Source organism: Poecilia latipinna, unplaced genomic scaffold (genome assembly GCF_001443285.1).
Source record: "Poecilia latipinna isolate Pla-1442-1.1 unplaced genomic scaffold, P_latipinna-1.0 Scaffold578, whole genome shotgun sequence".
NCBI classification, from domain to species: domain Eukaryota; kingdom Metazoa; phylum Chordata; class Actinopteri; order Cyprinodontiformes; family Poeciliidae; genus Poecilia; species Poecilia latipinna.
This window is the reverse complement of record NW_015113194.1, coordinates 237,421-263,895: the sequence shown is the minus strand read 5'-3', so window position 1 is coordinate 263,895 and position 26,475 is coordinate 237,421. Positions and strand designations below refer to the sequence as shown.

At 37.8% G+C, this 26,475-nt stretch overlaps 2 protein-coding genes across 5 annotated transcripts in view; one reads left to right on the top strand and one right to left on the bottom strand.

Moving 5' to 3' along the window:
- Positions 1-14,560, top strand: part of fkbp16 (FKBP prolyl isomerase 16) — a 29,380-nt gene extending 14,820 nt beyond the window's left edge. The window contains exons 4-8 of one of the 2 annotated variants that reach the window (XM_015042140.1): positions 9,801-10,018; positions 11,323-11,504; positions 11,714-11,791; positions 13,275-13,358; positions 14,222-14,560. In XM_015042140.1, the coding sequence (XP_014897626.1) occupies positions 9,801-10,018; positions 11,323-11,504; positions 11,714-11,791; positions 13,275-13,358; positions 14,222-14,308 (649 nt within the window). In that variant the 3' untranslated portion in view covers positions 14,309-14,560. Of the gene's footprint in view, positions 1-9,800; positions 10,019-11,322; positions 11,505-11,713; positions 11,792-13,274; positions 13,413-14,221 lie in introns of both variants that reach the window. The other variant, XM_015042139.1, reaches the window with a different exon arrangement.
- rasef2 (RAS and EF-hand domain containing 2) lies at positions 14,492-25,595 on the bottom strand. 3 transcript variants are annotated; one of them, XM_015042135.1, is made up of 17 exons: positions 25,184-25,595; positions 23,387-23,539; positions 20,470-20,560; positions 20,138-20,233; positions 19,160-19,237; positions 18,967-19,082; positions 18,793-18,861; positions 17,426-17,507; positions 17,239-17,309; positions 16,947-17,121; positions 16,745-16,846; positions 16,227-16,368; positions 15,895-15,976; positions 15,650-15,764; positions 15,443-15,556; positions 15,251-15,327; positions 14,492-15,163 (listed from the first exon to the last, which is right to left on the bottom strand). In XM_015042135.1, exons 1-17 carry the CDS (start codon positions 25,504-25,506, stop codon positions 15,061-15,063), a joined length of 1,989 nt encoding a protein of 662 aa, XP_014897621.1. In that variant the 5' UTR covers positions 25,507-25,595; the 3' UTR covers positions 14,492-15,060. The 3 variants fall into 3 exon arrangements, with proteins under 3 accessions (XP_014897621.1, XP_014897622.1, XP_014897620.1); XM_015042136.1 differs by having other exon boundaries at positions 16,227-16,371; positions 19,160-19,231; XM_015042134.1 differs by having other exon boundaries at positions 16,227-16,371; positions 25,184-25,594.
- Between the last annotated feature and the right edge of the window lie 880 nt (positions 25,596-26,475).

Here is a 26,475-nt window from a genome sequence, read left to right as displayed (position 1 = left end):
AGCAGGTATGTCTACAATTCACATCTGATACATAGTAATAAAAATAAAGGGAGACGAAGTCGGCTTGTGACTGGTTTGACGAACTAATGAGCTTCATATGGATCTAATCACGTCTTCTGTAATGCTGAAAACATTTTCACCTGAAATGGAGGAGAGAGAAAAACAACAACAAATGAACAAGGTTTAGTTAGATTATCAAATTCTTGGCTCCTTCCTTGAGCAGCTTGTCCTGGTGGAAGAGTCATTTTAAAAAATCCATTATGGGGATTGTCAAATAGTTTCACTTACGCTTGTAAACAAATATTTTCTTTCTATCTCTATAGGAGCTTATAGATGTTGGGCTTCATTTCAGGTCTCAAGTCTAAAACTCCAGTTTTCAAGTATCATTGACAGAACTCGCTGAACTGATTACATGCTGAAAAGACGATTGAGCCACTTGATTCGGGTTTGTTGTACCAGTTGTAGGACACTGCTAGAGGACAAGGAATTTGACACCTTTGTTTTAGCTTAAAACTCTTAAATAAAGTGAAAAGTACTAATCAGTAGTCCCAAGAGGAAAATAAAAAAAAATGTTTTACCTTGAATTGGTTCGTATTTTATTTCTTATCTGAGAGCAAAAAAACTCACACATTTTATGCTCACACGCCTAAACTCATGCATTATATTTTCCTTGATTTATAGTTAAATATATTTAATGAATTTTATAACTAATTAAAAATAGTAATTGATTTACATATACTTACATGCTTATAAATTATACATTAACATATTTATTTGAGTTGTCCAGTCTTCAGAAAAGAATCATATAAAAATATCTTGGATTTGATTTGATTTTTGTAAAATAAGACAAATTCAGACTCCTGATAAAACGGAAACACAAAACTAGCTAAAAGCAACCTCCGACTGTCACATGTTATGTATCGGAGTTATAATTCTTGATGCATTCATTATACTTTAGATGGGTTGTAGAAAATAACTTTGCATTGTCTGATGAAAAATCTCCCTGAAGAATATTGTATTAAACCTTCTGTGGGTGATAGTGTGTGCCTGAAAAAGGAGGGTGAGAAAATATTTAACATCCAACTTTAGGAAACATGACATTTTTTGTGCTATTAATCTGTTTTAACGTAAAGTTATTGCATGTAGAGGTTTTGCGACAACGACAAGAAAGCATCACTGACCTTAGAACAGATTTTTTTGTTTTTTGAAGACCATTGCACAATGCACAAAACAGATCAAATACAGTAAAGCTAAAGAAAATCTCAGTCATCTCAGAGTGCTTTATTCAGTGGAACAGAGTCATGTTTAATAAATTTTGCATTAACTGTCCTTTTTCCGTCAAGACGAGTGCAAACGTTTGGCTTGGAAAGACGCTGTAATGAACCGCTGTGAGTCAGTATTTATTGAGCCTCTGCTGATCTCCCACCCGGGCCAAGATTATAGTTTTTTTTTTTTTTCAAGCCACTTTCATACATTAAGTACTTTCTTTAAATTGTGCAGATGTGGTGCAAAAGGCGCTGATTTAGGGAAAAGAAACCCAGACAACTTCTCCGGAGGAGAAGATGATGAAGGTCGCCTTGAGGCTTCCGGGGTATTTAGCTCCAGGGAACGTGTCCTGATAAGAGTTTCTGCTGTTCCTCCCCTGTGTGATGTTTTCACTCAAAAGTACCTTGACTGCGTCCAAATAGTATTTGTTTCAAAATAACCCTCAAAGAGAAACTCTTTATTTCACGTGATGTATGGTATAAAATTATATAAGATATGAATGAGAAGCCTCCTTCATTGAAATGAAATGAAATGAAATTTTATTCGAACATGATACAAATACAAATATAAAAATAAAATAGTGCCCAGTAACAAGAAGTGCATAAGAAAGAAGAGAAAATACAGATTTTTTTGTTTCAGTTAACATATGCTCAAAATGGGGTAGGAAGAAGTGAGAACTTATAAACTCCTACCCCCTAAACACTTGAAACTTTAGAGTCCTACTGTCATTAAACAAATCGAAATCAAAGTGGCAGTCAGAAGTAACAGTTACTAATATTTACCTATACATTTTCCCATTTTATTCTGGTTTGTCTTTCTAAACCCTTACACCAAGTTGTTATCTGCAATACACCTTATTGCTTTCCATCACCCGTATGTGTATCTATTGAAAATTACCTCTTTGTACTTTCTTTTGAATTGTGTTAAACTATTGCTTTGTTTTAAATCTTCATGTAACTTGTTCCATAACTTTACACCTTTAATTGAAATACAGAAGCTTTTTCTTGTTCTAAAATTGCGGATCTTGAAGTTTGAGTGACCCCTTAAGTTATACCCCCCTTCTCTTTCAGAAAACGTGCTCTGTATGTGCTTAAATACATGTGTACATGTATTTCATATTTTAATTGAAGTTGCTTAATTTCTTTGTATATATGTTGTTGTTAGGGCCACGGTCAGTGGTTCTTGTCACTGCAGGGGAAAAGTTACATTTATTCAACTCCTTGGTGTGATTCTCTTGTCGAGTTTGAAAATTAACTAGAAAATTACGTGCAATTGAATATGTAATGGATATCATTTTAAAACTTGACATGTAAAAAATAGAGTAAGAGTGGCCCGTCAGTCAAAATGACGAAGTCTAGCATAAACTCCGAGTCAATGTAAACAAAAGAAGTTACTCATTATTGTTCCTGCATTTTAAGCTGGATGCATCAGATCATCACATTTATTCTGGAACTCTAAATTTGCCCAAAACCTTTCCCAATTCTGTCAGCTTCTGTACACGCAAAGATATATTTTCTGTACTTAATGACGTTTTGTTGCTTAATGAGTCTTCAGATGCTCACCAAAATTAAAAGGTCTGAAAAAATAAAACAAACAGACAAAAAAAACATCTTCTGCATGTTGTCTGAAGCAGAGTTATTATGCATTTTAAGAGGCCCGTGAAAATATGCTGCAGGTTATATGAGGACTTTAATGGAGCTCAGCAGCCAGGATGTTGGCAGTAGATACCTTTGATCCCTCCAAGTCCTCTTTCATTGGCCCCACTGCTGGAGGAGGAAATAAAAAGAAAGAGAGGGAAGCGCATGCCGAGGGAGAAGCTAAAAAGGGCCTCACACCGTAGTTTGGTTTCTTGATCTGTGACTACAATAGCAGGCTGATTTGCTCCAAATTACAACCAGAAATAAGAGAGGAAAAACATCTGTGACGTCTCAGCAACGTCCGGATTATAGCTAAGCCTCTTTGCATGGTGGTGAGTGGATGCCGCGCTTGCATCCAAGAGTCAAAACAAACACATGGCTGAAAAACAGCAGCAGCAGCAGACCTGTTTCACGCTTATGAAAAAAAAAACAACCTCATAAATCCTCTTGGATCTTGTATTATCATACAAGCCCCAGGCTATATTTATTACACCATATTAGTGTGCCATCTGAAGTTGTAACCATAGAGACCGGGATGAGGCACATGGCTGGCCTTTCCATCATTTATGGAGTGTGTGACGTCAAAGTGACCACTGTTTTCTTTCTCGGAGGGAGGTTTTTCCTTTTGTTCACAGCAGCCAGGGGTCTGCATGACAGACAGCAAGTTGAGTCACTTTCATGAAGAAGCAGGCTCAGCCACGACACACCAGTGTAAGTCAGCAGTAATGAATTCATACCCTTCTCATGACATAAGGACGTCCTCTCTTATGAACATAAAATGACTGGAAATATTTCTTCCCTAGTCTGATCACTACAGAAACATTTCTGACTGAAATGTGTAGATTAACTCTGTGGGGAATAAGCCTAATATATATATATTTTTTTTTCAGATTCCATCTTTTACATCCTATTTAATTCTTTTGAAATTAATAACACAGAAACCTGTTTCTGCCATGCACCTTATATATTTATTTTAGTTCTTCTTTTTCGTCATACTTGCATGTTATAGATCCCAATGGTTTTAAATCCAGGATCCCTTTGAAGACTTCGAAATTCTGCTGTAATCTTATACAGACTCAAACATCTCAGTGACTTTGTTTCTCATCTGTTCTTGAACTTTCTAACATCAGCAACGTGTTGCTGTTTGAGATCCTTCTGTTTGTTTTTATCACGTTTAATTCATTATATTAGATGGTATGAAAAACAAAACAGTTGTTTTGGCAATCTGCGCCGCCACGCAGATTGCCAAAACATCGGATCCAAGCAAGAACAAGCAGAAGCTTTGAATCTGTTTCAATTGTAAATATTCCCCAAACCCTATTTTCTTTAGAAATTTTGATTTCAGAGAACGTGTTGATGCATACACAGACCTTTATTTATATGAATTATTAGTTTTAAGGGAAGTGAATAGCTTTCTTTAAGTCAGGTTACATTTCCAGAGTAATATACCAGCTTGAGGTAATAAGATATGAAGTGAAACACCTTTTCCTTATTGACAGCATGGTGTTCATGGTGTTCTGCCTAAAGTAACCTCACTGGTCCACGAATTCTGTTTCCCAGTCCTCATGGTGACCTGCAGAGAATATCACTCAGAAGAAGTTTGTTGACACAGATCCTGTCTGGCACCTGAGCCTGTGTCTGTCAGTGCTATCAGAGCTGCAACCACAGCAAATGTCCCATATCTTTAAGTCAGTCTGCTATTGATCTCTGCAGGCCTCAGGCTCTGCCCTGCCTCCCAACACCCCGTCTGTGTCTCCTGGTTTACGTTAAACAACAACCTGCTTCCTTGTTTCACCCCAAGATGAAGTGAACCTGGAGAACGAATTATCTGCTTTCATGCTTAAAGGGTCACAAATAAGAGGGCACACATATTTTTCTTCTGTTTCACAGTGATGTCCTATTTTGTTTTGGGTTTTCATATTAAATTCTCCTAAAATTCACAAACGTTTGTGGTTGTAATGCAGCAGGTTCTCCTGTTACTCATTGTATAAACACAGAATATCTTCATTAATAAAACCCTAATATTAATGTTCACAAAGAGTGAGAAAAAGGTGTTAACATTTCCTTTTTGTGCAATCAGGTTGCTCAAAAGCTGGAAGATAGTTTGAGTCCATTGCTGCTCACTTTATGAACCATCCATAGTTTTCAGTTGCCTGTTCAAGTTTGCGAAGGAATCTCCTTACCTTCACCACCTTCTGCTTCCTGTTTGGAGGCTCTCTGGCTAAGCTCAGCTCAGTAGTTCACTGGTGTTATGCTAATCTTTGTTGACCTCTGCAACACCAAAAACCTCATAGATCTGTAAATAGGATCCATTTCTAACTCCTCATTGGTCAAGTTGGGTTTGTTCAATGTCCACAAGTTAATCTCAGAATTTATTAGTGTCTCAGGTAAAGATTGTGATCGAATGCTCTGCATTATGCTTTGTTTTTTTTTTTGGTTTTTTTGTTTTTTTTTTCTTTCTTTTTTCTTACTAACTGCTGATCTTAAAAGCTTTACACTTGTCGAATCCCACAGTGCCAGGCTACATCCTGCCCATCAGTGTCTTTGCGAGTCTCTGTGACACTTTATCCACAGGATAATTTGTCATTTAGTATTCAGTGCATCAATGTGGCACATTCACAGTAGTTAGCGTTGCTTGCACTTAAGCAGCAATATCAATGAGTCATCACCCCTCAAATAATGTGCCTCAGTCTGTGTGAGTCAGAAGCAACAAAGTGGATAATTTGACTGTTGGAAACTGATCAATAGTTAATGACACGATGAGTGAGAGGGTTTCACTGGAGCTGTTTACAAAGCCAAGCATTATCCAAATCTTCAAAAGCCAGTGTTAGTTGCACAAATACATACATACATATATAGATTATAATGCTTTACAGTGTAAAGCAACCCCTACCTTCAGCAATGGTACAGAAGAATGACAAAGTTACCTATTTTAACTGAGTCACACAAACTAGTTGCTTTATTAAGTAAGTTAAGTAAGTTATTAGTCTGAGGTTGAACCCTGTTTGCCTTATGAACTACAGTAACTCTTAATAACATAGATTCAATGAGGTGTCACAAATATTCTAGAGATTGTAGGGATCAATCCTGACAGGATAGCAACATGCAGTTGCTTTCTTGACAGCTGCGTATTTATGATACCAGTCTCCTGCTGCACCACATCTTAAAGATCAGTCGGGTTGAGCTGTGATGACTGTAGAGGCCATTGGAGTACAGTTAAAACACTGCTATGGTAAAAAATAAATAAATAAATAAATAAATAAATCAGCTTGAGAGTATTTGAGCTTTGAGACATAGTGCATTATCCTTCCTGAAACTGTACAAATTCACTATGGTCGTCTGTGATGTTAAATGGAAGGAAATGGAGAAGAAAAAAAAACTGCAATCTATTCATCAAGTATGCAGTGAATATATCCACAGGGCAGGCACAAGACCAGCTGAGATACTCAATATCCCAAAGTCCTCCACGGTATGAAGAGTCAAGCAAAGATGCCTCAAGAGAAGACTGACAGAACCCCTGAATAAAGGGGCTAATTTTTTAGCACGAGTTAGATTTCAATTTGTTTTCATTTTGGACCCCTTAATAATTCAACTTTTTGAGCCATAAGCAGAAAACCGCAAGCACAAAGTTATTAAGTCAGAACTACAGCTGAGTCCAGTTATCCTATTAAAGGTATATTTGCAGTTTGCAAACAGAGCATTTAAGCTTCGCCCCTTTCCACACTATCTGAGAGAATCAGCCTGCTGCAAATTGCACAACGCGGCAGCAGATTAGAGAAATACAACAAAGTTCACCAATAAAGTCGTTCACAGATTGTTGTACATCAACAACATCTTAGTTCTTAAACAAATGCATACTCTCAATCAACCCTGTGGGAAGGAGTAACATTTGCAGACGATGCCAGACTGTCAGCTTTGTGTGTGCTTTGTTGCATGTGCACAACAGAGATATTGCCTGAAGGCTTGTGAATGGCTGTAAACATACACAGAGCATTTGCGAATAATTAAGACTGGAGTTGCAGCTTGTCACATGCAATTTCTGTAAATTATAGACATCTCTTATCCTAATGGGGAATAACATTTCACCATTTGTCCTATTATGTGCACACAGGGGTGTTTGCTGTGCAGCTGCAATGTAAAACTCAACTAAAACACACAACGATGCACGAGCTTTCTGGCTGCACTAATCTGCCAGCATTGGACCAGAAATAAAATCCATTACAGTCTGTACACATAATTCACATGCCCCAAAGCTGGCATGAGAGTTTGTGCCTAGTGCAGATGTCCACACAAAGAAAGAAAAATAGCAATTTGAACAAATACATGTTTTAGTTTCACATACTCGGTAGTTGGCTGGTGTTTCCACACTCTCACAGAAATTCTGCACACAATCTGGTGCTAAAAACACCCTGAGCAGCAAAAGAGACAGAAGCGAGTTAAATGAAAGCAAATCAAGCTATTGACGATTAAAGGAGGCAGGCCTCATGTAAAATTAGCTTTTGTTGAAAATAAGATAGCAAAAATGTAAGGTTTTTTTGTTTGTTTGTTTGTTTGTTTTTGCATTGTTGCTTTCCTGCTTGTCTTAAAATTTTTAAAATGGGTTCTGAGCCAAGAACTAGGGTACTGGCACTAGAAACATTAAAGAACAAAAAGCATCATGAAGAGGGACGGCACTAGTACAAATCACCAGGGACACTTTGAGGAAGGGACGGTTTCATTTATTTTATTTACTGCAGAGTTCCAACTGGAAGATCAAATAAATCACAAAGATTCAGTTTAGTTTAGTGATTTTGATTTCATTCCCTTGCAGAAAAGTAATCCTTTTTGTTGGTGACCAGAAAGAAGCAAATTTGATCTAAAAACCATTCATCAAATTTCCACAGCACAAACTACACTGCAAGTATGATTGTTTATTTGCTGCACACTGTTACATAAGATGTAGCCTTGAATGTTATCCAGTGTTTTCTGATAAGAGTGGCTCGAAGTGGAGACAGCCAGACTGCGTTCATATCCTGGCAGACAGTTGTTTCATAATACTCTGACACCACCAAAACAGTGGTGTCTGCGGCGATTGCGCTCAGATTCCTGAAGCCTGAGCTCGGCTGCTAACTTCACGCCCCTGTGGGTGCTGTTTGTGATACAGGGCGAGGCCTCCGGAGGGGAACAGGTGAAAGGGTAACCTGATCCCAACAGCTGACGCAGCAGCATACTGTCTGTGTACACAACCAGTTGTGTTGGAGTAACATTAACTGTGTCAGTGGCACAACCAGTTTGAATAATTCATGACTTGACACGACTCTCAGAGCTACTATTGTCACGAAACTGCAACGGTGTCAAGGCAAGCAGAAAGCTAAACTTCACCAAATTTGTGACGTAGTATTAAAAGTTTTCTGTTTTAACTGAACCCAGGGGATCTTTTTTTTTTTTTTTACATTTAGTTGTTAAAAGTGACCTTTTAACAACTTTTAATTGTATCTTTGTAATATGATGTACTGAACTCTACTGCCAACCCATGATCTTTCCGTCTTATTACCTTCCTCTTTCACACATCTGGAATCAGAACCTCCACAGTGGAACTGCTTATGGGCTATTGTGAGCCACGAGTGCACAGGAGACAGATGATTAAAAACCAAATTAACTTTCTTTCAGAGTGACTCTTGAGCCATCGTGTTCGTACGAGTTTCAGATACTTGCCCGCTTAAATGAGCTGGCGTGGCTGAGACATCTTTGAAGGTGTTATTGTTGAAGTGCATAGGCTGCTGGATCCAGTTCAAATTAATCTGTACTGAGAGATCCTGCTGCCATCTTAACACTGATGCTCCTTCAGCACCATGATCATGCCTGTTTGTTGGTTTGCTCAGAAGATAACCGACCTTTATAATGTCACATTATACAACCTAGTTGTGTAACATCAAAATGAAAAAAAAAAAAAAAAGGCAACAGTCAATAAAATAAGGCATATAATATTGCATAGCACCTTGACATCTATTCTGAGGAACATGGTGGTGGAAACGTTATGCTGTTGGGGACAGAGAAGCTGGTCAGAGTAGTTTGGAAGATGGATGAAAGAAATACAGAACAATCCTGGTAAAATAAATAAATAAATAAATAAATGTGTTAGAGACTAAAAATGACTTGAGGCTGGTGCAGAGGTGTACCATAAAACCAGAGCAACAGTACATCGTTAAAATCAAAGAATGTTCATGAATTATAATGGTCCAGTCAAAGTACTGACCTAAATAAAGGTGAAAGTTAAAAATCTGCAGCAAAAAAAAAAAAAAAATCACAGAAGCATTCCATGTAATCAGGCTGAGCTAAAGCTATTTTGCAAAGAAGCATGGGCAGAAATTTCAGTCCATAGATGTGCAAAGCTGATACTTTCTTAATACTTTCTTTCTGCTGTATTTGCAGCAAAAGATGCTTCTAGACAACACAACACTTTTCATATTTTAATTTGTAAAACATTTTAAAATCCATGTTTAATTTTCCTGCACAATATTACAATGTTGAAGTGTTTACACAGCTTTGAGTTGGGAACCAAGTAAACTCCAAGTTACTCCCAATGGCAACACATAGCACTTAGGATGGGACTGTATCCATTTTATTAGTGACCTGGAAGTCAATCCTTTTATTCTCCGTCGAACTCTAAATGGAAACAAAGAATATGTGCATGATGTGACAAAAGCACAACAAAGAAAAAAATTATTCATTAGGAAATCAGGGAAACGTTAAGGAAGAAAAGGACGCCTATTGGTCTCTGACATCCACTCTGTGACACAGATACGTATTGCGCTTTTACAGAAAATATCTGAAAAAAAAAAACACAGAGAAAAATAGGGAACTTTCTTAGAGGAAAATGTACCCTGGTATTAACTTTGCTTGCTTATTTCTGTGCAGAGAGCCTGACATCCCTGCATGGGCTCCACTACTCTACCAACTGCAGCTGCTGGACATCAGAGACAAACCGGACCCGGAAACTCTGCCCATCGCCGACCGCATCCGCGTTGGCAACCAGAAGAGAGAGCGAGGAAACTTTCATTTCCAGAGAGAGGAGTACAGCCTGGCTGCCAGAGCTTATTATGTAGCTCTGGAGGTGCTGACCACACACAGCCAAGGTAGCACTGATTTAATCCTGAGGTATTTCTATACTGCTGGCTACATCAAGGGCATGTGAACAAACACTGCAGGTATAGAATGTCATCTGACAGGAGTGCTCCACCAATCACGCTAATCGCAGCGTCTCCATGCACGGCTGCGTCCATCTGTGCTGAGCGCCGCCGTAAATGCTTTCACTTAATTCTTTTGCATGATCAAAGACAATCAACTTTCCCACCATTTCAACCTCCTTAATCACGCTAATCATCGACGAGGCAGAGAAAGCCCGAGGGAGAAATGTGGCTGAATAAGACGAAGTAAAAACATCAGCTGCCTCATAATGAATCAATAAGAGCGAAGAGACGAGTTTATTCAGATCATACAGATATTGTAATCAGTCAAAGAGAAGATGAAGAATTAAACTGGAGAAATGCAAATGTTCTTATATTTACAGGTCTAGCAGAATTTTAAATGATTTGAATCCAACTTTAAGTGTTCAAAAGCAAACAGCAGAACAGATGTATTCATACAGAGATTAAATTACGCACAGGGGTAACATTAGAAACGTTCTGTTTCTCATGCTAAAATCATCCATAGAACAGTTTTTAAAAATAAAAAAAAGCAAGCTGTTATTTACTGAGTGAAAAAAGTACCACATTTGTCTTTATCCATCTATTCCGCCTTGAGGAAAGAAAATCTAAATCATGTGCAGCTTTTATTTTAGTGGCAGGACACAAACAACTTGTGGAAGTAGTGTCAACTATTTTGCTCCTAACAACACAAAGTCAAAACTAGACATTCCAGAAAAATAAATTTAAAAAATCAACACATTGAAGACAAATGGCTAAAATCGGCATTAAGGTTAAACTTGGTGCACATAAACCATTCATGAACTGCTTGGATTTGTGATCCAACAAGTCAAGAGTGCAGAGTAAAATGTTTTTGTGTGAACAAATCTTCATTTTTTTGGTCAATACCTTTTTCGGTTAGATGTTTGGGTCTGGTACAGACACCACGCAGGAGAAGGAATACTATAACCAGCTGAATTGAAAAGCAGAGCATGAACCACAGGGAATTGTTCCGTGAAATTTGCGTTTTTAAAATAAGGATTTAAAAAAAAAAAATAAAATAAAATAAAATAATAATAATAATAATAATAATAATAATAATAATAATAATCCCTCCCAAGATTATTTATGCAACTACTTTTTTCTCCTCCATTTGTTTTTTTTCTTTTTTCTTTTTTGGTTTATAACAAAATGAAATCAATCCAGTATCAAGTGCATGGGAGCATGCAGTGAGCTACATGCCAGTATCTGTGCAGATGGCAACGATGTTGGCATGAAGGAGGAGGAGGAAGAGGTGCGGGAATACCGGGTGAAGTGTCTGAACAACCTGGCCACCGCTCAGCTCAGACTGGAGCAGTTCGACGAGGCACTGCACACCAGCCGGGACGTCCTGACCCTCCAGCCCAACAACGTCAAGGCTCTTTTCAGGACCGGAAAGGTGAGGGTCACGTTATCACCGAGAGATGTAATAAAACATCTCACCCAATCTCTAATAGTGACCTACACGTGGCGTTCTTTGAAGGAGGAGAAAAATGTGTTATCCTGTGTTAGATATTGTTTTGAGGGAAAATGATATTGGGACATAATTACTTTAATTTATGGGTATTCTAGAAGTGCTCAAGCTCCAGGTCTTCTAATCTCTTTCAGCTGCTGTCAGATAAGGGCGAATACAAAGAGGCCATGGAGGTGCTAAAACAGGCCTTGAAACTGGAGCCAACCACCAAGGTGAGATCATGTGGCTGAGATGATACTCCCTATTTTTGCGTTCCTTCCTAATCTGCCAGTAAGTTGTCCGCAATGACATGCTGTTATCATATGCAGCGTATTGCATGTAAAGCCCATATAACTTTATCCTTCCACTTCACAACTCAGCACAACTTTGTGTTGGGATATTCAAGAGATCTGCAACTTGTAGCTACAAAGCCACAAATGGCTCTGTAGGCCCTCCTGTGGCTCATTAAAAGGTTTGGCCAGACATGATAACCAAGCAGTTTTTTTCTTCATATGAGTTTAATTAAAAAAAAAAAAAAAAAGAAAAGAAAAAAAAAAAAAACTGTTTCAGCATTTTTTTTGTGTTTTGGTACAAAACCGTTAAGATTTATGCTTTTTTTGTTATCAAACTTAAACACTGAAACAATTTTTTTTTTTTTTGTTTTTTTTATTTATTTAACTAAGTAAGCTAACTTTCTGGTCAGGATTTGTGAAAAAAACAAAAACAAAAACAAAACAATAACTCATTTTTTCCAAAGAGCCCTGTAGTTTTTTTTTTTTGTCAGTTCTAGACAAATTTCACTAACCAGGACTGAGGGAAAATCGGTAACACTTTATTTGAAGTGGTGTGCAGAAGACTGACATGACACTGTCATAAACATGACATAATACCCGTCATGAACATAAATAAGTCTTTATGAATGTTTATGAATGCTGTCATGAAGTGTCATTTGGTAAATAATGACACTTTTAATGCAAAGTTGCTCTCAAAGTTGCATTAAAAGTCCATTAAAAGTGCCAACCTTGCATGATTTTGTAAATTATGATAATTGAATGTCAGTCTTATGCACACCCCTTCAAATAAAGTGTTACCGGAAAATCTAAGGTTAAGAAATATTTTTTTAAAATCTGTTTCAGTCATTAATTTCAGCTACAGAACACACTTTTTACAGAGTAATAAAGATTGCTTTTCACAAATTATTTTTTGCACAGTCTGAAAATCCAGTTTGAAATGGCTGTGTGGTCTGTACTCTGTTTACAAAATCCCACTGCCGGTAATACAGCGACCTGACACAGAGGACAAGCTGCCACATTCACCAATATATCTGGACTTGCCCAGACGGGTCAGAAATATCTGCTGCTTTGGGAATTATACCTGTAAGCAGAAGAGTGAAGAAATTCTTTGAGGAAACTTTCATTTTGCTGCTTGAAAGAAGTTAGTGGGTTTTGTATTTTATCAGTTTAAACGTCACCTTCACCTTGTCTTTTTTTTTAAATATAATACAATTTCACAACCCCGCCTCCCATCATTTGCGGTAACACATTGCTATGATGGGGTGTTGTGTGTGGAAGTTTGAGGAGAGAGTCATTTTTTTTTTTACAATCTCAAATAAGGTTGTGACATAAAATGTGGAAAAAGTGAAGTGCTGTCAACACATTACTTATGCACTGTATAATTTTAAAGTTTTCTTAAAGACATTTTCTTCTGTACACTTAGGCAATCCATGCAGAATTGTCCAAACTTGTCAAACAACAATCGGGAGGCAAAGATACGCAACAGTGGAGAGTCAAACCAGCAAAGGTGCTCGGAGATGATATCACACCATTCCTTATTCCTTCTAAGAAAAAGTCTTCAGTAAGCCATTAAATAGAAACCAGATATTTACATCTGCTGTGTAAGAAGATGCCCCTGTGACAGACTGTTGATGCCTCTCACACAGGCAAGAATAAGAGGATAATTGAAATGGAGACACAAACTTATGTTCTGTGTTAGTTAGGATTACTAATATTTCTTTACATTTGCTAAATGCCATAATTTTTTTTGTATTACTTATTTCAAATGTATAAGTTTATGAGCTCTGAGAACACCATGGCTCCAATAATATATATATTTTTTAAAAGTAAGCATAAACACCATGGGAATCGCCAGTGATCATGTGTGGATCAAGCCCAGACGAAATTTTAAAGCTGAATTAGTTAAAGTCACTGCTTTGCAGTGGCTGTCAGAAAGCCCTGCTCTCTGCTCCTGCTGTGGGGAGATTTGGAAAGGCGAGTGTGGGCAATAAACCTGATTCGGTTACATAAGTTCTGTCTGGAGCACTGGGCCAAAAGTCCACGAGACTATTGTGAAAGGATTTTCAAAGGATACCCAAAACATTGGCGCAAAACCAATTAAGTAAAATACAAAATTTGAAAAAAAAATAAAGTTGTAAATGATATTCTCACTCATTCTGGCATTTGGCAAATAGAAGTCACAGTAATCATTACATAAAAAAAAAAAAAAAAGATTTAATGTGAAGAAACCAAAAAGAGAAAAAATACAGATCGGTGTCTTTTTATATAGTGTATGTAAATATCTGGCTTTAATTGTACTCAACCCAATCATTTCATTTGATACTATGATAAATTAATCATATTCATATCACTCCCTTCTTATGTTTCCAGGGACTTTCCTGGAAGTTCATCCTGGGAGCTCTGGTGGTGGCCTTGGGCAGCTTGGTGACGTCTGTGATTATGACCGCAAGAAACTAAAAATCCTCAGCAGGAAGGAAAAAAATATGCGATTCACTGGAGCTGATCGATTTCCAGTTGTCTTCCAGCAGGTCCCCACCGTATGAGCGGCACAGCCGGGAAGAAAACTGAACTTGAGCTTTGAATGTTTTTACTGAAAAGTGGATTTTTAGAAGAGAGTCAGTTGATAAGTTTATAAAAGTTGTTTGCAGTCAGTTTTATTTGGGGAAGGGGTTGCCTTTATTTTTGCTTACAAACATGCTTTAAAAAGTGTAAAAAAAAAACCCCCCAACAAACTCAGTAAAATAGCTCAAAATTACATTTGATCAACGCTCCACAAAGTTCATATGTTAAAATATATTTCACCATAAAATATTGAAGGAGATGCTGGTAAATGTAATCCTCTAAACAAATACATCTCTGTTAGCATTACAGTCCCGATTCCAGAGGGATATTTAAACAAAAACATTTGACAAACTCTTAAAAATTATTAAATATATTTAGGCTAAATCCTAATTCTGGTAATAATACTTATCCATTTCCAAATAAATATAAAAGCTTAAATATTTTCGGCAAAATACATGATGTGAATTTGTATTTGTACATGTGCAGTTTACTACAAAAACCTTCATTTTGACCAAAGAGTAACCCTTCACTATGTTTACAGTTAAGAGGTGAAATAGAATAAAGTAAAAACAAAAGTAAACAAGCTTAATGTTGTTCCTTTTTGAGATACAAGCAGCGCGATATCCTTCATTGTTCTGTCCTCATGTTTACAGTCCACAGCAACCTTTAACCACCTTCTTCTGGAGGGTCTTGTTCAACATGATCCGAGATTCTGACTCCCACCTCAATTTGCCATTTTTCTTTATTTCTCTGTAGAAACAAAGAAAGACACAGGCCCATCTCTCAATATGCTACAGTTACTTTTAAAACAGGCATTTTTGCAGGCAACTTTCCTACCGCGCTAGATGAAGCACAGCTTCAACAATGTTGGCTCCTTCTTTGGCACTCGTCTCACAGAACATGGCGCCGTACGCCTGCAAAGCGAAGACAAAGCAAAGCGTCAACATTCCCGACTGCAGACTGTTTACTCCGACACCTCGAGGGCTGAACATCTTTATAAAACAATCATTCATGTGGTGAAAGTAACACCTGGGCCAGCTTTTCTCCGTGTGAGCTGCAAACGCAGCTTCCTTCAGGAAGTTGCTCCCGGAGGTCCACCTTGTTTCCAACAACACAAAAAGGAATTTTTTCATCTACGGACTCCTTAAAGAAAAAAAAAAACACAGAAGAAGACGTACAGTACGTATTACAACCATCTGTGAGATGCATTTAATGTCTCATCAGAGCCGTGGTTACCTGAATTTGATCTATCCACTCTCTGACGTTCAGGAAGCTCTTTTCTGAGGTAACATCATAAAGCAGCAGGACTCCATGAGCTTTACGGAAAAAGGATTTGGCAATGCTACGGAACCTACAGTAAAAGGAAGCACAGCTCTTTTTAAGCAAAGTGCATCTTGTCAATGTTTACACATTTACAGTGATGCAATCCATTATTTCCATGTCGCTACCATCTTGAAACTTCTTTCTAGGAAGCGGTGTACCTTTCCTGACCGGCCGTGTCCCATATCTCCAGACTCATCGTCTCTCCATCCACCTGCAACTTCTTCATCTGGAAATCAATACCTGGGTGCAGAAATGTATAATTTTAAAATATCTGAAGTCAGGAATTCACAGCTGTGAGATTAATTTTTTAACAAATTTATTTAAAACGGGATGAGATGGGGAAAAAGTGAAGCAGGTAGCATCTCTCTGGATAAAACAATTCAACACAGACTCCTTTTTCAGGGTATTTCCAGTGTGCTTGTAAGTAAAAAAAAACAACAAAAAAAAAAACACTTGTGTATGTGAAGGCAGCATATTTACGGTTACCTACCCAACGTTGTCTGAATGTCTGCTCTAAATTCATTGAGTGTCAAGCGCAACAGAAAACTGGACTTTCCAGCTCCTGCATCTCCTGCTAAAACAACACGGTACACTGGTGAAGGTCCTTCTGTCACTGTGACGCTGTCCCCTACCTGCTGCAAAGAGAGTCACAAAGAAAATTAGGAATACGAGATCACATATGGATCCAATAAATAAATAAACGTATTATTAATTCATTATTTCTATAGCTGGATCAAAGATTCTGTGAATTCTTAATTAGTAATGCACAACCACTAAGTAAGGCCCTTTTCTTTTAGCCGCTGGCCAATGACTGTCTTATTGCAACATGTAGCAGAATATAAAGAGGGAGAGAAAAAAAGTTGACAAAAAGGTATGAGATAACTCCTGCACTAATGAAATCAGAACTTATTTAATTAATTAGAATTCCAACAAATTGGTCTATGTCCATGTTGTTGCCCGTTTGTAAGATATCATGAATCTTACAACTTTTTTTTTTTTTTTTTTAACCTTGGTGGGAAAGGCAGACAGGGGCTTTCGCAGGGATGAAGAGATGGAGCTGGATTGGCTGGGAGCTACAGAGACTGCAGCCTCGGACCGGACCTCTGATATCTGCAACAACCAGAATAAATACCATTTTAAAAGGTTCTGGCAGAATAAAAACTGTTGCCGTTTTTAATCGATCCTGCTCCGTTCCCCCCCACTCCCCCACCTCTACATCTGACAGCATGGACGAGTAACTGTGGTGCACGGTTTCCAAAGAGCTCATGCTGTCGTCAGAATCATAGTCAATGGCTGAGTTCTCAACCGTGTCCATTGGCAAGCCGCTATCCAGGTACCGGTCAGCCCAGGTGGACACACGGGAGATGCTGGGGTTCTGCTCGGATCTGCACACACACACACACACACACACACACACACATATCAGATTATTGTTGTGACAATTGATCTTCCCAGTGATGAGTCCGAGTTGTCATGCAGGTGAGCACAGGAACTCCATCTACCTGCCATGATTGAGTGTGCTCTGTCGAATAGGTTTCATTCTCCTGGCAGGGATTTCGTCTTGAGGAGACAGCTGTTGAGTGGATTAGAAACATTTTATTTTACTTGTGCACTTAACAGAACATTGAGGTTCTTTCTGACAATGCCAGCAGGTATGAGGAAACATAGCTGAGCAAACAAGGAACTCACCCTCCTTTTAGCTGCAACCATCTGACTGGCTAAAGCTGAACGCAGTCCGTCATTACTGTCATAAAGCTTCTTGTTCATTTCCCTGATGATGTGTTCAAGAAAGTACAAGAGCATATAGTCAATATTCACACAGTTCCTCGAGGAAAACATCAAGTTGTTCCTCATTCTGTAATTTCTCTTTAGCTTTCATTTCTTTCAAAGTCGTTATTTTCGCATTTGATTGTCATTTTTTTCTTCTTATGGATTTGAGTTATAATATCATATAGGCTCATTAGCAGCCCGTTACAAAATAAGTCCAGCTTGTTCCTTTTTTAAATAAAACAATCAAGTTCATTTCGGCAACAAAACAATTTAAAGTTCATTTAATTATTGACTTCAGTGTCAGAAGACACAGAAGTCAATAACTGAGAAAACGAGTATACATTATATTTTGTCAAGGGCCATCATTACACATCAATACAAACATAACTGAGATTTCAGTAAGTATTTAGTACAAAATGCTTACTTTTTTTTTTCAGAATAACCACAAGAAGCACTCATGTAGCAGCCACACTAGCAAGAGAGCCTGTCGAATAGACTACCTGCTGTACAAACAAGCTGGTAAGGGCACACCTTACAGCCACATATTCACTCTAAACAGATCAACAAGAAGAGCAGAAACCAATCTTATACAGTGCAAATATGCTCTTCGTGTATAAACAGAAGTTGGATTGGAGTGACTCAGTCTCAGACCTACAATTCAATATTGTACAAATAACAGCCAGCACTATATTGCCAAAAGTATTTGGCAATATTTGCCTGGACTCAAATAGAGCTTAAGTGACTTGCGTGGTTCATCACGAAAATCTCCATAGACTCCAAATGATACAGAATATAGCTGCTTGGGTCATGTTTGTTTTTTCCCCCCCAATAAGCATATTAATTCTGTCCACAAACAACTACATAAACTTTCTGTGAATTACTGTGTTGATTTTAAATTTCTTCCTCACAGTTTCAGGTCTCGTCACAACTTTGCACCTCCACATCTCTCTGATCTTCTGCATATTGTGACTTTTTCACAGACTTTAAGATCCACACTGTCCATTTCCCTCACTGTACCTGGATACTACAAGCTATAGAGGTTTGAACCAAGCGGCTCTTCACCTTAGGATTACTCTCCACCATGATATTTTGCAAAATTGATTGCTTCTCTATTTTTAAAGTCATTTTAATTTTGTTACAGTTGCTTAAAAAGTTTGATTTTTTATTGTTGACCTTTGATATCTAAATCTTATCTATTCTATACAATAATAATCATCTTTTTTTTTTTTTTTTTGCATTCTTCATTAGGCCATCCAAAACAAGAAATATGATCAAGGTGGACTCACTGGAGGACCTGAATGTGGTTAGAGTACGACTGATATTCTGTCACCATCTTTTTTAATACTTCTGTTTCTCTGTGAAGAAAAAAAAAATAACAATTACACACTTTCATTCCATAAAGCAATGGAACAAAATGTATTAATTTAACCAGAAAAAACAACAAAAACAACAAACTTTACCTTTCATGCTGGGCTTTCTGCTCTTCAAACATGTTCTTCAGCTTGTCCAGCTCAGAGTGGAGTACAGCCATGTTTGTCTGGTTTTGCACCAGAGAACTTCGCAACTGCTCATTTTCCTGCACAAAGACGCACTTTTAAGCAATTTAACCCAAAGTGCATGTGATATAATTGACTTGGAATCCAGATGCCTTACCTGCAATAGATCACTGATCTGCTTGTTCAGTTTGATCACCTCGTCTTTAGCGTGGTTTAGTTCAGAGCTCTCCTGGTTCTCCAAATTAAAGCCACATAAACATTTTGTTAGACAGCTGAAACACGTTTCTGTTGCTAGTTTTAGTTAACATTTCACATATTGTCAAATACTACAACAGGAGAATGAGGGAAAATTTTAATTGTATATACTAGGCACCATTACTTGTAAGTCTAACATAATGACGCAAGAATGAAGAGTGGGATCGCCGTTTACGGATTTCCCCAAACGCATGTTTGGCTTAGGTTTAAAATAAATCTCTTGAAATTAAAGAGTGCACACATTCTACTCATCACTGTGAGCAGCATTAACCAGTAATCCTGCTTACAAGGAAGAGCTGGTGTCTTTATTTGTGTTTACTGTCAACTGTGGCCATCTACAGGACAAAAGCAGCAAGCGCTTCCACACACAGACAGCTACTGTGTTAAAACATAAGCACTTTGTGTTTTATTATTGCCCGAGTAGTTTCAGAAGAGGCTTACGTTAGTTCCAATAAAGTTAAAAAAGAAATAAATTGTGAGGAATATCATCAACTGTTGTGCATTTCTTTCAGACTGGTTACGATCAACAGGCACTTCAAGTTTTTATGGAGTACCTAGCAAAGTAAGTCCTTTAGTCTGTTCTGCTCTGAGACAATTTGTGTCATTACAGATGATTCTACTTCCACTTAAAATCCCAATACAATAACATAGTATTTAAAGTCTCTTTCAAAAGAACCTGCAGCGTATCTTTTACAGTTTTTAGACAATGTGTATGCGTTTCAAATGTGTGTGACAGGCTGAAAAACAAACATTGAATGCATTAGACTGTCTCGGATAGAATTTGTTGTCCTAGTTGTTAAAGTGTAAAACACAGAATATTTTCCATTGGAGAAAAAAAAAAAAAAAAAAAGTCATATGCGTTTTTCTGTGACAGGCCTACCATTAACAGTTGATCAGCTGTGGCATGCAGATCTGCAATCTCATCATTGTGTTTCCTCTGCATGGTTGCTATGATTCCTTCCATTTTCTTTCGCTCCTGCAAACATGAAACCAAAGCAGTCAGAGGTGCAGGCCGGCTAAGAGCGTGAAGCGAGGCTTTCATCTGACATTACAGAGCCTCTTTGTGAGAAAGACACATAACCTGTTGACTTCACCACAGCTATGTAGGTGGTTCTGGTAAAAAAAAAAAATAATAACAAGCTTTTTGTTTCAGCCGGAAAGCAACATTAACTCGTTATGTTTGTACATAAAAATTGTACATATGGCACTCACCTCGTCTCTGGCCCGCTCCTCTGCTCGGGCTAACTGTTGCTGAATGTCGTCCTCCAGCTCGGCCAGCCGACTGGTATTTAACTCCTCAGCTCTGTTTTAACAAAAGTGGACAAGACGGGTTGGAACTGCAGGCTCACAACTGCATAACCAGAGCTCAGGTCCACACGTCCGCTCAGTCAAAACTTCACACTTGACTACTCTACTCAAAGCAACCCTCACACAAAACCAACCAGAGACAAGGGAGGGACAGAGTTTTGTAAAAATGTGCTGATCTTTTTCACCCACCCACATTCATTAGATCAGCGCACAAATGAGGAAAGACTTTGCCAATTGATTCCCAGACATCTTTAAAACACAATAGAGAGACATGCTTAGCTTCTTATAAAGCCTAAATAACTGGGCAGGGCAGTGTATTTAAAGCTTCCTGCTTCCTTAAGGGAAGGAATGTCACCTACCTCATACTGTGCACTAACTCAACCTGAGATAGAGCTCAGACATGGGGCAGAAAAATCACTATACCCGTCTCCTGCATGCATGTAGCTGCATTTTTGGTAGAAGATACAAACTGAACTGTAAAGCTAGGATCCGACGAGTGTGACTGCTGAGAGAGCGATCACAAGACAAGAAGGATTCAGGCCAAGCCAGAGCTCCTCTTTGCAGTTAGAGGTACGACCTGCCATACAGGATTACATCTGCATCTCCTGCCTCACTTACAGTAAATTGTGGAGTGTTAAATATGCAGTGTGAAAGTTTATCGACTCTTTCAAAACAGACAGAGTAGAATGCGCTGTTGAAAAAAAGTTAAACACAATTTCTGATAACCACATACACGTAAGTGCAAACTGTATTCAGCTTCTATGCAAATCAAATCTCAGTTTCCAGAAAACTGGAAATGTTGAGTTAATTAAAATCAAGAATAAAACTCACCTGTTTAGAGTAGCTTTTGATCATAGTACTTCTACTTTATTATGCACCAAATAACATGTTTGATGTGTGTTGATTGTTTTAACAGTGGCACTAGACAAAATGTAACATTTGTTTTCACAACGGTTGACTATGTCTGTTTATGATGCATTTTAGGTTTTCACTATGTAAAGAACTTGGAACTGACATGCTACTGAAATGTGTTACACAAATAAATATGATTAAGTGTGGATTTAACACTGCAAAATTTGCTGTGCTGGGAACCTGTAGCTTAGGACTGTGCAGTTATTTAAATGTTCATTTCAATTTTGGTTTGCAAAGCACAAATTAATTACTATTTAAACTAAAACACAAAAAAAAAACAAAAAAAAAAAAACTTTTACCTTTTCCTATCCTACTGCACAAAGAGAAACACTGTTAAACGGGGAATGTGTGCATTGTGTACGTGAGATCTAACAAATCTCGTTTTCCCCAACCAGCTTTGCAGATGTGACAACAGATTATAGTGATGTGACCTGCTCAGCCAAGCCATAGCTCATGTTAAAGCAGGCGTGCATTAAATTTATTAAGCATAAGAAATCCATTTCTGCAGGTTTAGTGCACTAGGACTTAATATGTTATGAACAGAGGTCATATGAAAAACAGAAAGGAATAGGACTAGCATAAGCCTGCTAGTTTAGCAAATTCCTAACTATACAAACCTTATGAGTGGAAGGAAGATACAAGTTACTGAAAGTGCTGTGCAGTTGAGCTCAAAACTATTTATAGTCCGGGCAGAGTTAGACTTAAAGTAACCTCTTAATTTGACCGACACATTTCTTTTGGAGTTGAAAAGTTGCGGCTGAACGTTTGCTTTGCAGAAAGAAGGTCTTTGGTTCAAATCCCAGGTAGGGGTCTTTCTGCAAAGAGTTTGCATGTTTTGCCTGTGGATTCTCTCTGCATACTTTGGCTTCTTCCCACATCACTATTAGATAAATGAATTAGGCTACTATACATTTTTACTATTTGTACTACACAACAGAGTGCTTCTAGCATCTGAAAGTTGTCGCCATTAATGTTGCTTAACCAAGATATAAAGCTAAGTTTAACCTACAAGTTCATTTATCAAAGAAAATTATTTTAGTAATTTTTTTTTGTGTACTTTGTAATGTCAAAAGTTTGAAACCACTTTTCCTCATGTGAGGTAACATGGATTTTGTGCCGATTAAATGCACAATGGCATAAGCAAAAATGTTGAACAAACAGCACAAATCAAGATCTTTTCTGAATACTCTAGAGAATAATTAAGGGAACATTCGAAAAGCAAAATACTAAACGACAGAAGCTGTAGTGCAGCAACACGATGAGCCAGCTGATACACGGCACAGTAAACTGCGATAGCATCACAAGATCTCAGAGACAATCAGCCTGCATTAATGGGAATTTATCCACAGAGCCACAAGTTACAAGGAAGAACAAGCTAACTCCACAATAGTCTCCTTTAATATTGGAAAACATTTACCAAGTTATCTATTAACATTTAAAGAGCTTAGCATGGTAAAAACGACTGAGAAACTGTTACTGAAAATGTTAACATCAGGAAGCCATAAGAAAAAAAACAAGTTAAAAAACTTTTTTGGCAGATTTTCAGTAAATTTGACTTAGTACTTTTTATTTTAATAAAAACATCAAATGAAGCAATCACCATTTAAAAGCTGTAATGCATTACATTGCAGTTTTAATTTAACAAATGCATTCTGATTTCCATAAATAAATAGATACAAACACAAAAATCATGTCTAACAGGCAAAACCAATTTGCACTAGAGCTGCACAATACATTGAACTGATGAAACCTCATGGAGATTTTCCGAGCAATCTTTGGAGCATCAGGAAAGGACTTCATTAGTCAAGCAGAACCTCTTTATGACCTACATGTTCGTTTATTTTCATTTTCCAAGACAACAGCTCGCTTCACTGACCCCGCGACAGAAAACTTGCATTATTTTTCTTACCTCTTCAAACTGGTCTCCAACTGTTCACTCGCTAGTTTGTTTTCCAGGCTTAGACTGACAAGGGAGTGGACGGTTTCCTCATACGCCTGCAGAAGAGTTGTGTTTGCAGAGGAGTGAATGACCTGGTAAAGGTCAGCCAGCTGCTCTCTGAGACTGTAAGGGGTAGAACAAAAACTTACAAACAGCAATGAGAAGGAAACAGCAACCAAACACCCAAAAGAAATGAGAGGCTGACGAACAACAAGTGATATGTAGATGAATAACCTCTTTTAAATGTGTAATTGGGTCCTAACCCAAATTTTCACTTCTAATTGTTACTAAGCGTGTCTCATTAGAAGTCAGCATTTTCAAAATGCACATCTGCTGGTCAGCCATGGCATATTTAATTGCTTGTTCAAACTTTAAGTTTATCTTTCCCAAATCAATGCAGCCTCATTGCAACATCCATGCTTTATCAATCAAATGCTTAATTGAAGTTAAATGAATTAAAAAGATAAAAGCTGATTTTATTTCAGATTATTTTCAGGAAAATTGCATGCAAGGTTTTTCCCATCCTTTCTACTTTCTACAGAAGCTATTTGGTGAAAAACGTTTGACAGTTACAAAATAAAAAAAATTGCAAAACTTAGAGGACTTTAAAATGGTAAATGGCCTGTACTTGTATAGTGCTTCACCGAGTCCACAGGACCCCAAAAGTGTTTCACACTACATTCAGTCATTCACCAAACATGGCAGCTCCCTGCAGGCTGCCATGATCGGTGCCATCGGCCCTCTAACCACCCTATGATGCAGGATAAACTCTTACCACCGCCACCACCTCTGCATTATTTTTAAAGTAACACAGATCTTCAACACTTTGGAATGGACTCATTTTGATATTTTGAAGACTGATGTTATCCCAAAGATAATAAAGAGTTGGGGCTAGAGTTTGGAACTGGTACTTTTTCATCAATATTAAGGAATTATTGACTTAATCAAGCTGATGCATCTTGCTGAAATGTTACTTGTAAGTTAGTTTTCTCTTATGTCAAGCGCACCAACTACATACTGGACCAAAGGTACTTGGTGAGATTGTGTTTTGTAGTGCACAGTAAAGAACACAATGCCATGATGGTAACAATAACCCATCATTCTGATGTTTTTGTTTAGTAGGGACAGTGAAGATGGTCAGATGGGGATAAACACAAGAAACTCTTGGAAGAAAATGTTAAAAAAAAAGACTAAAAATGATTTAGAATAGAAAAAACCCCCACAGTTTTTATTGTCCATAAAAGCAACAGTAGCAACAGATATAAACATTCACACAGTTTTGTTTTTAAGTATTAAGAGCAATATGTACATTTATAAACAAACAAGCTTAAACCCTGTTTCCAACCCAGACTTGAGACTGGGTTGGAAGTTCACCTTCAAGCCTAAACATGTAGACAAAATTAAATTAAATTAGAAAGGTTTAGAACAGAGAATAATAAAGAATAGTCATGTCACAGACCAAACATGAATCCCACTGTAAATTTGATTTCAACAGATGCTCAACAATGAATCTGAGCCTGTCAAGGAATCTTTGTCCCACAAGTTCACGCCACACTTTTTAGATTTGTATTTGTGAAATGTTAAAGCCATGTATTCTTTCTAATGTACTACTCTGATAGTAAAGTTTGTGGTTGTAGCACGATTAAAAGCGAAACAAAGTTAAAAGAATATGGATTATTCTCCAAAACATCGTCGCTAAGAAGTGCTGTAGCCACTGGTATGTAAATCCTGGTCAAAGTGAGACTCCGGTCCGGTTATTGACTTTACCTTTCAGAGAGGGTAAACTCCTCATCTATCCTGTCCACGAACTCTTCCCACGGAGTCGAGGTTGCTCCTGAGCCAAATGACGCCAAGTTGAGAGTCTCCGAAACCTCCTGAAACCTGGAGGAAAACCGGCTGTAGTCGATGTAGCCGTCCTCACAAGCTCCGAACTTATCGAACAGAGTTTGGACCTCAGCGTTCGGGACGCTGAGCTCCCGGCAGACCACTGTGAAGTCCTCATACTCGATCCTTCCGGACTTGTTTACATCGCAAGCGGAAAACAGCCTTCGAAGACTGGATGGGTTCATAGTTTCTGATAAAAGCCGCATTCAAATTAGAGCGTATGGAAATTTAGATAGGGTCACGCACCTCCCTTTGGATGTACGTACCTCTGCGGCGTCTGAGACAAATAAACGCTCTGTCCTCCTATGAGGACACGGATTGGTCCAGGTGTCGGCGTGGGCGGGCCTCCCAGCTCCTGCAGCAGAGGTTTGTTGGGCTTATGCATGGTGAGGGAAGCTAAGGTAACCTGCTGCAGATCCAGGAGAGATAAGCAAGTGCTTACGTCTGTTTGCTTTTGGTGTGTAGCGCATGGGGAGGCTTTTTATCACAAACACTTCTTTACTTCTCTATTGAAAATAATGCGTCATCCCAACACAGAAACCAATAAGAAAACTATTATTGAGATCTGATTTGCGTCAAAAAAAAAAAACTATACAATTAGAAGCGTATTAAAATTAAAAATGATAAAAGGTTGTTCCACCCTAAGCAATGGCATAATGTTGAAATGTAAAACTTAAACATTTTTAAAATATCAGTTTTGAAAAGTTCAACATTTAAGGTTTAATAAGTAAACGATACAATTTATTTAAGTCATTTTAACCATTAGTGGAATCTGGTTACTCTTTTTGGAATTATTAGAGTTAGAAAAGTTGCCTCTTGCGACGTTGATGTGAAGTGGGTTTCCTGTTCGATTAAGGTTTGAAACTTTAATTTCATATAAATTGCTTCACATTTAGTTTAAATTTAAATAACAATGATTATAATTATTTTTAAAACAACTGTTAAAATAGTTGCTTTCTGATCGCCAACACAAAGTTGAGTTTAAGTCAATAAGTCACTCAGATATATTCTAAAACCCATATTTTCTAATACACTGCTCAAAAAAAATAAAGGGAACACTCAAATAACACATCCTAGATCTGAATGAATGAAATATTCTCATTGAATACTTTGTTCTGTACAAAGTTGAATGTGCTGACAACAAAATCACACAAAAATCATCAATGGAAATCAAA

Coding starts and splice junctions, on each gene's coding strand:
- rasef2 (XM_015042134.1), bottom strand. CDS start 25,506: ATGCGGCTTTTATCAGAAACTATGAACCCATCCAGTCTTCGAAGGCTG. Junction 18,862..18,966: donor CAGAAAGCCCAGCATGAAAG/GTAAAGTTTGTT, acceptor TTTTCTTCACAG/AGAAACAGAAGTATTAAAAA. Junction 15,328..15,442: donor ACGGAGAAAAGCTGGCCCAG/GTGTTACTTTCA, acceptor TTCGCTTTGCAG/GCGTACGGCGCCATGTTCTG.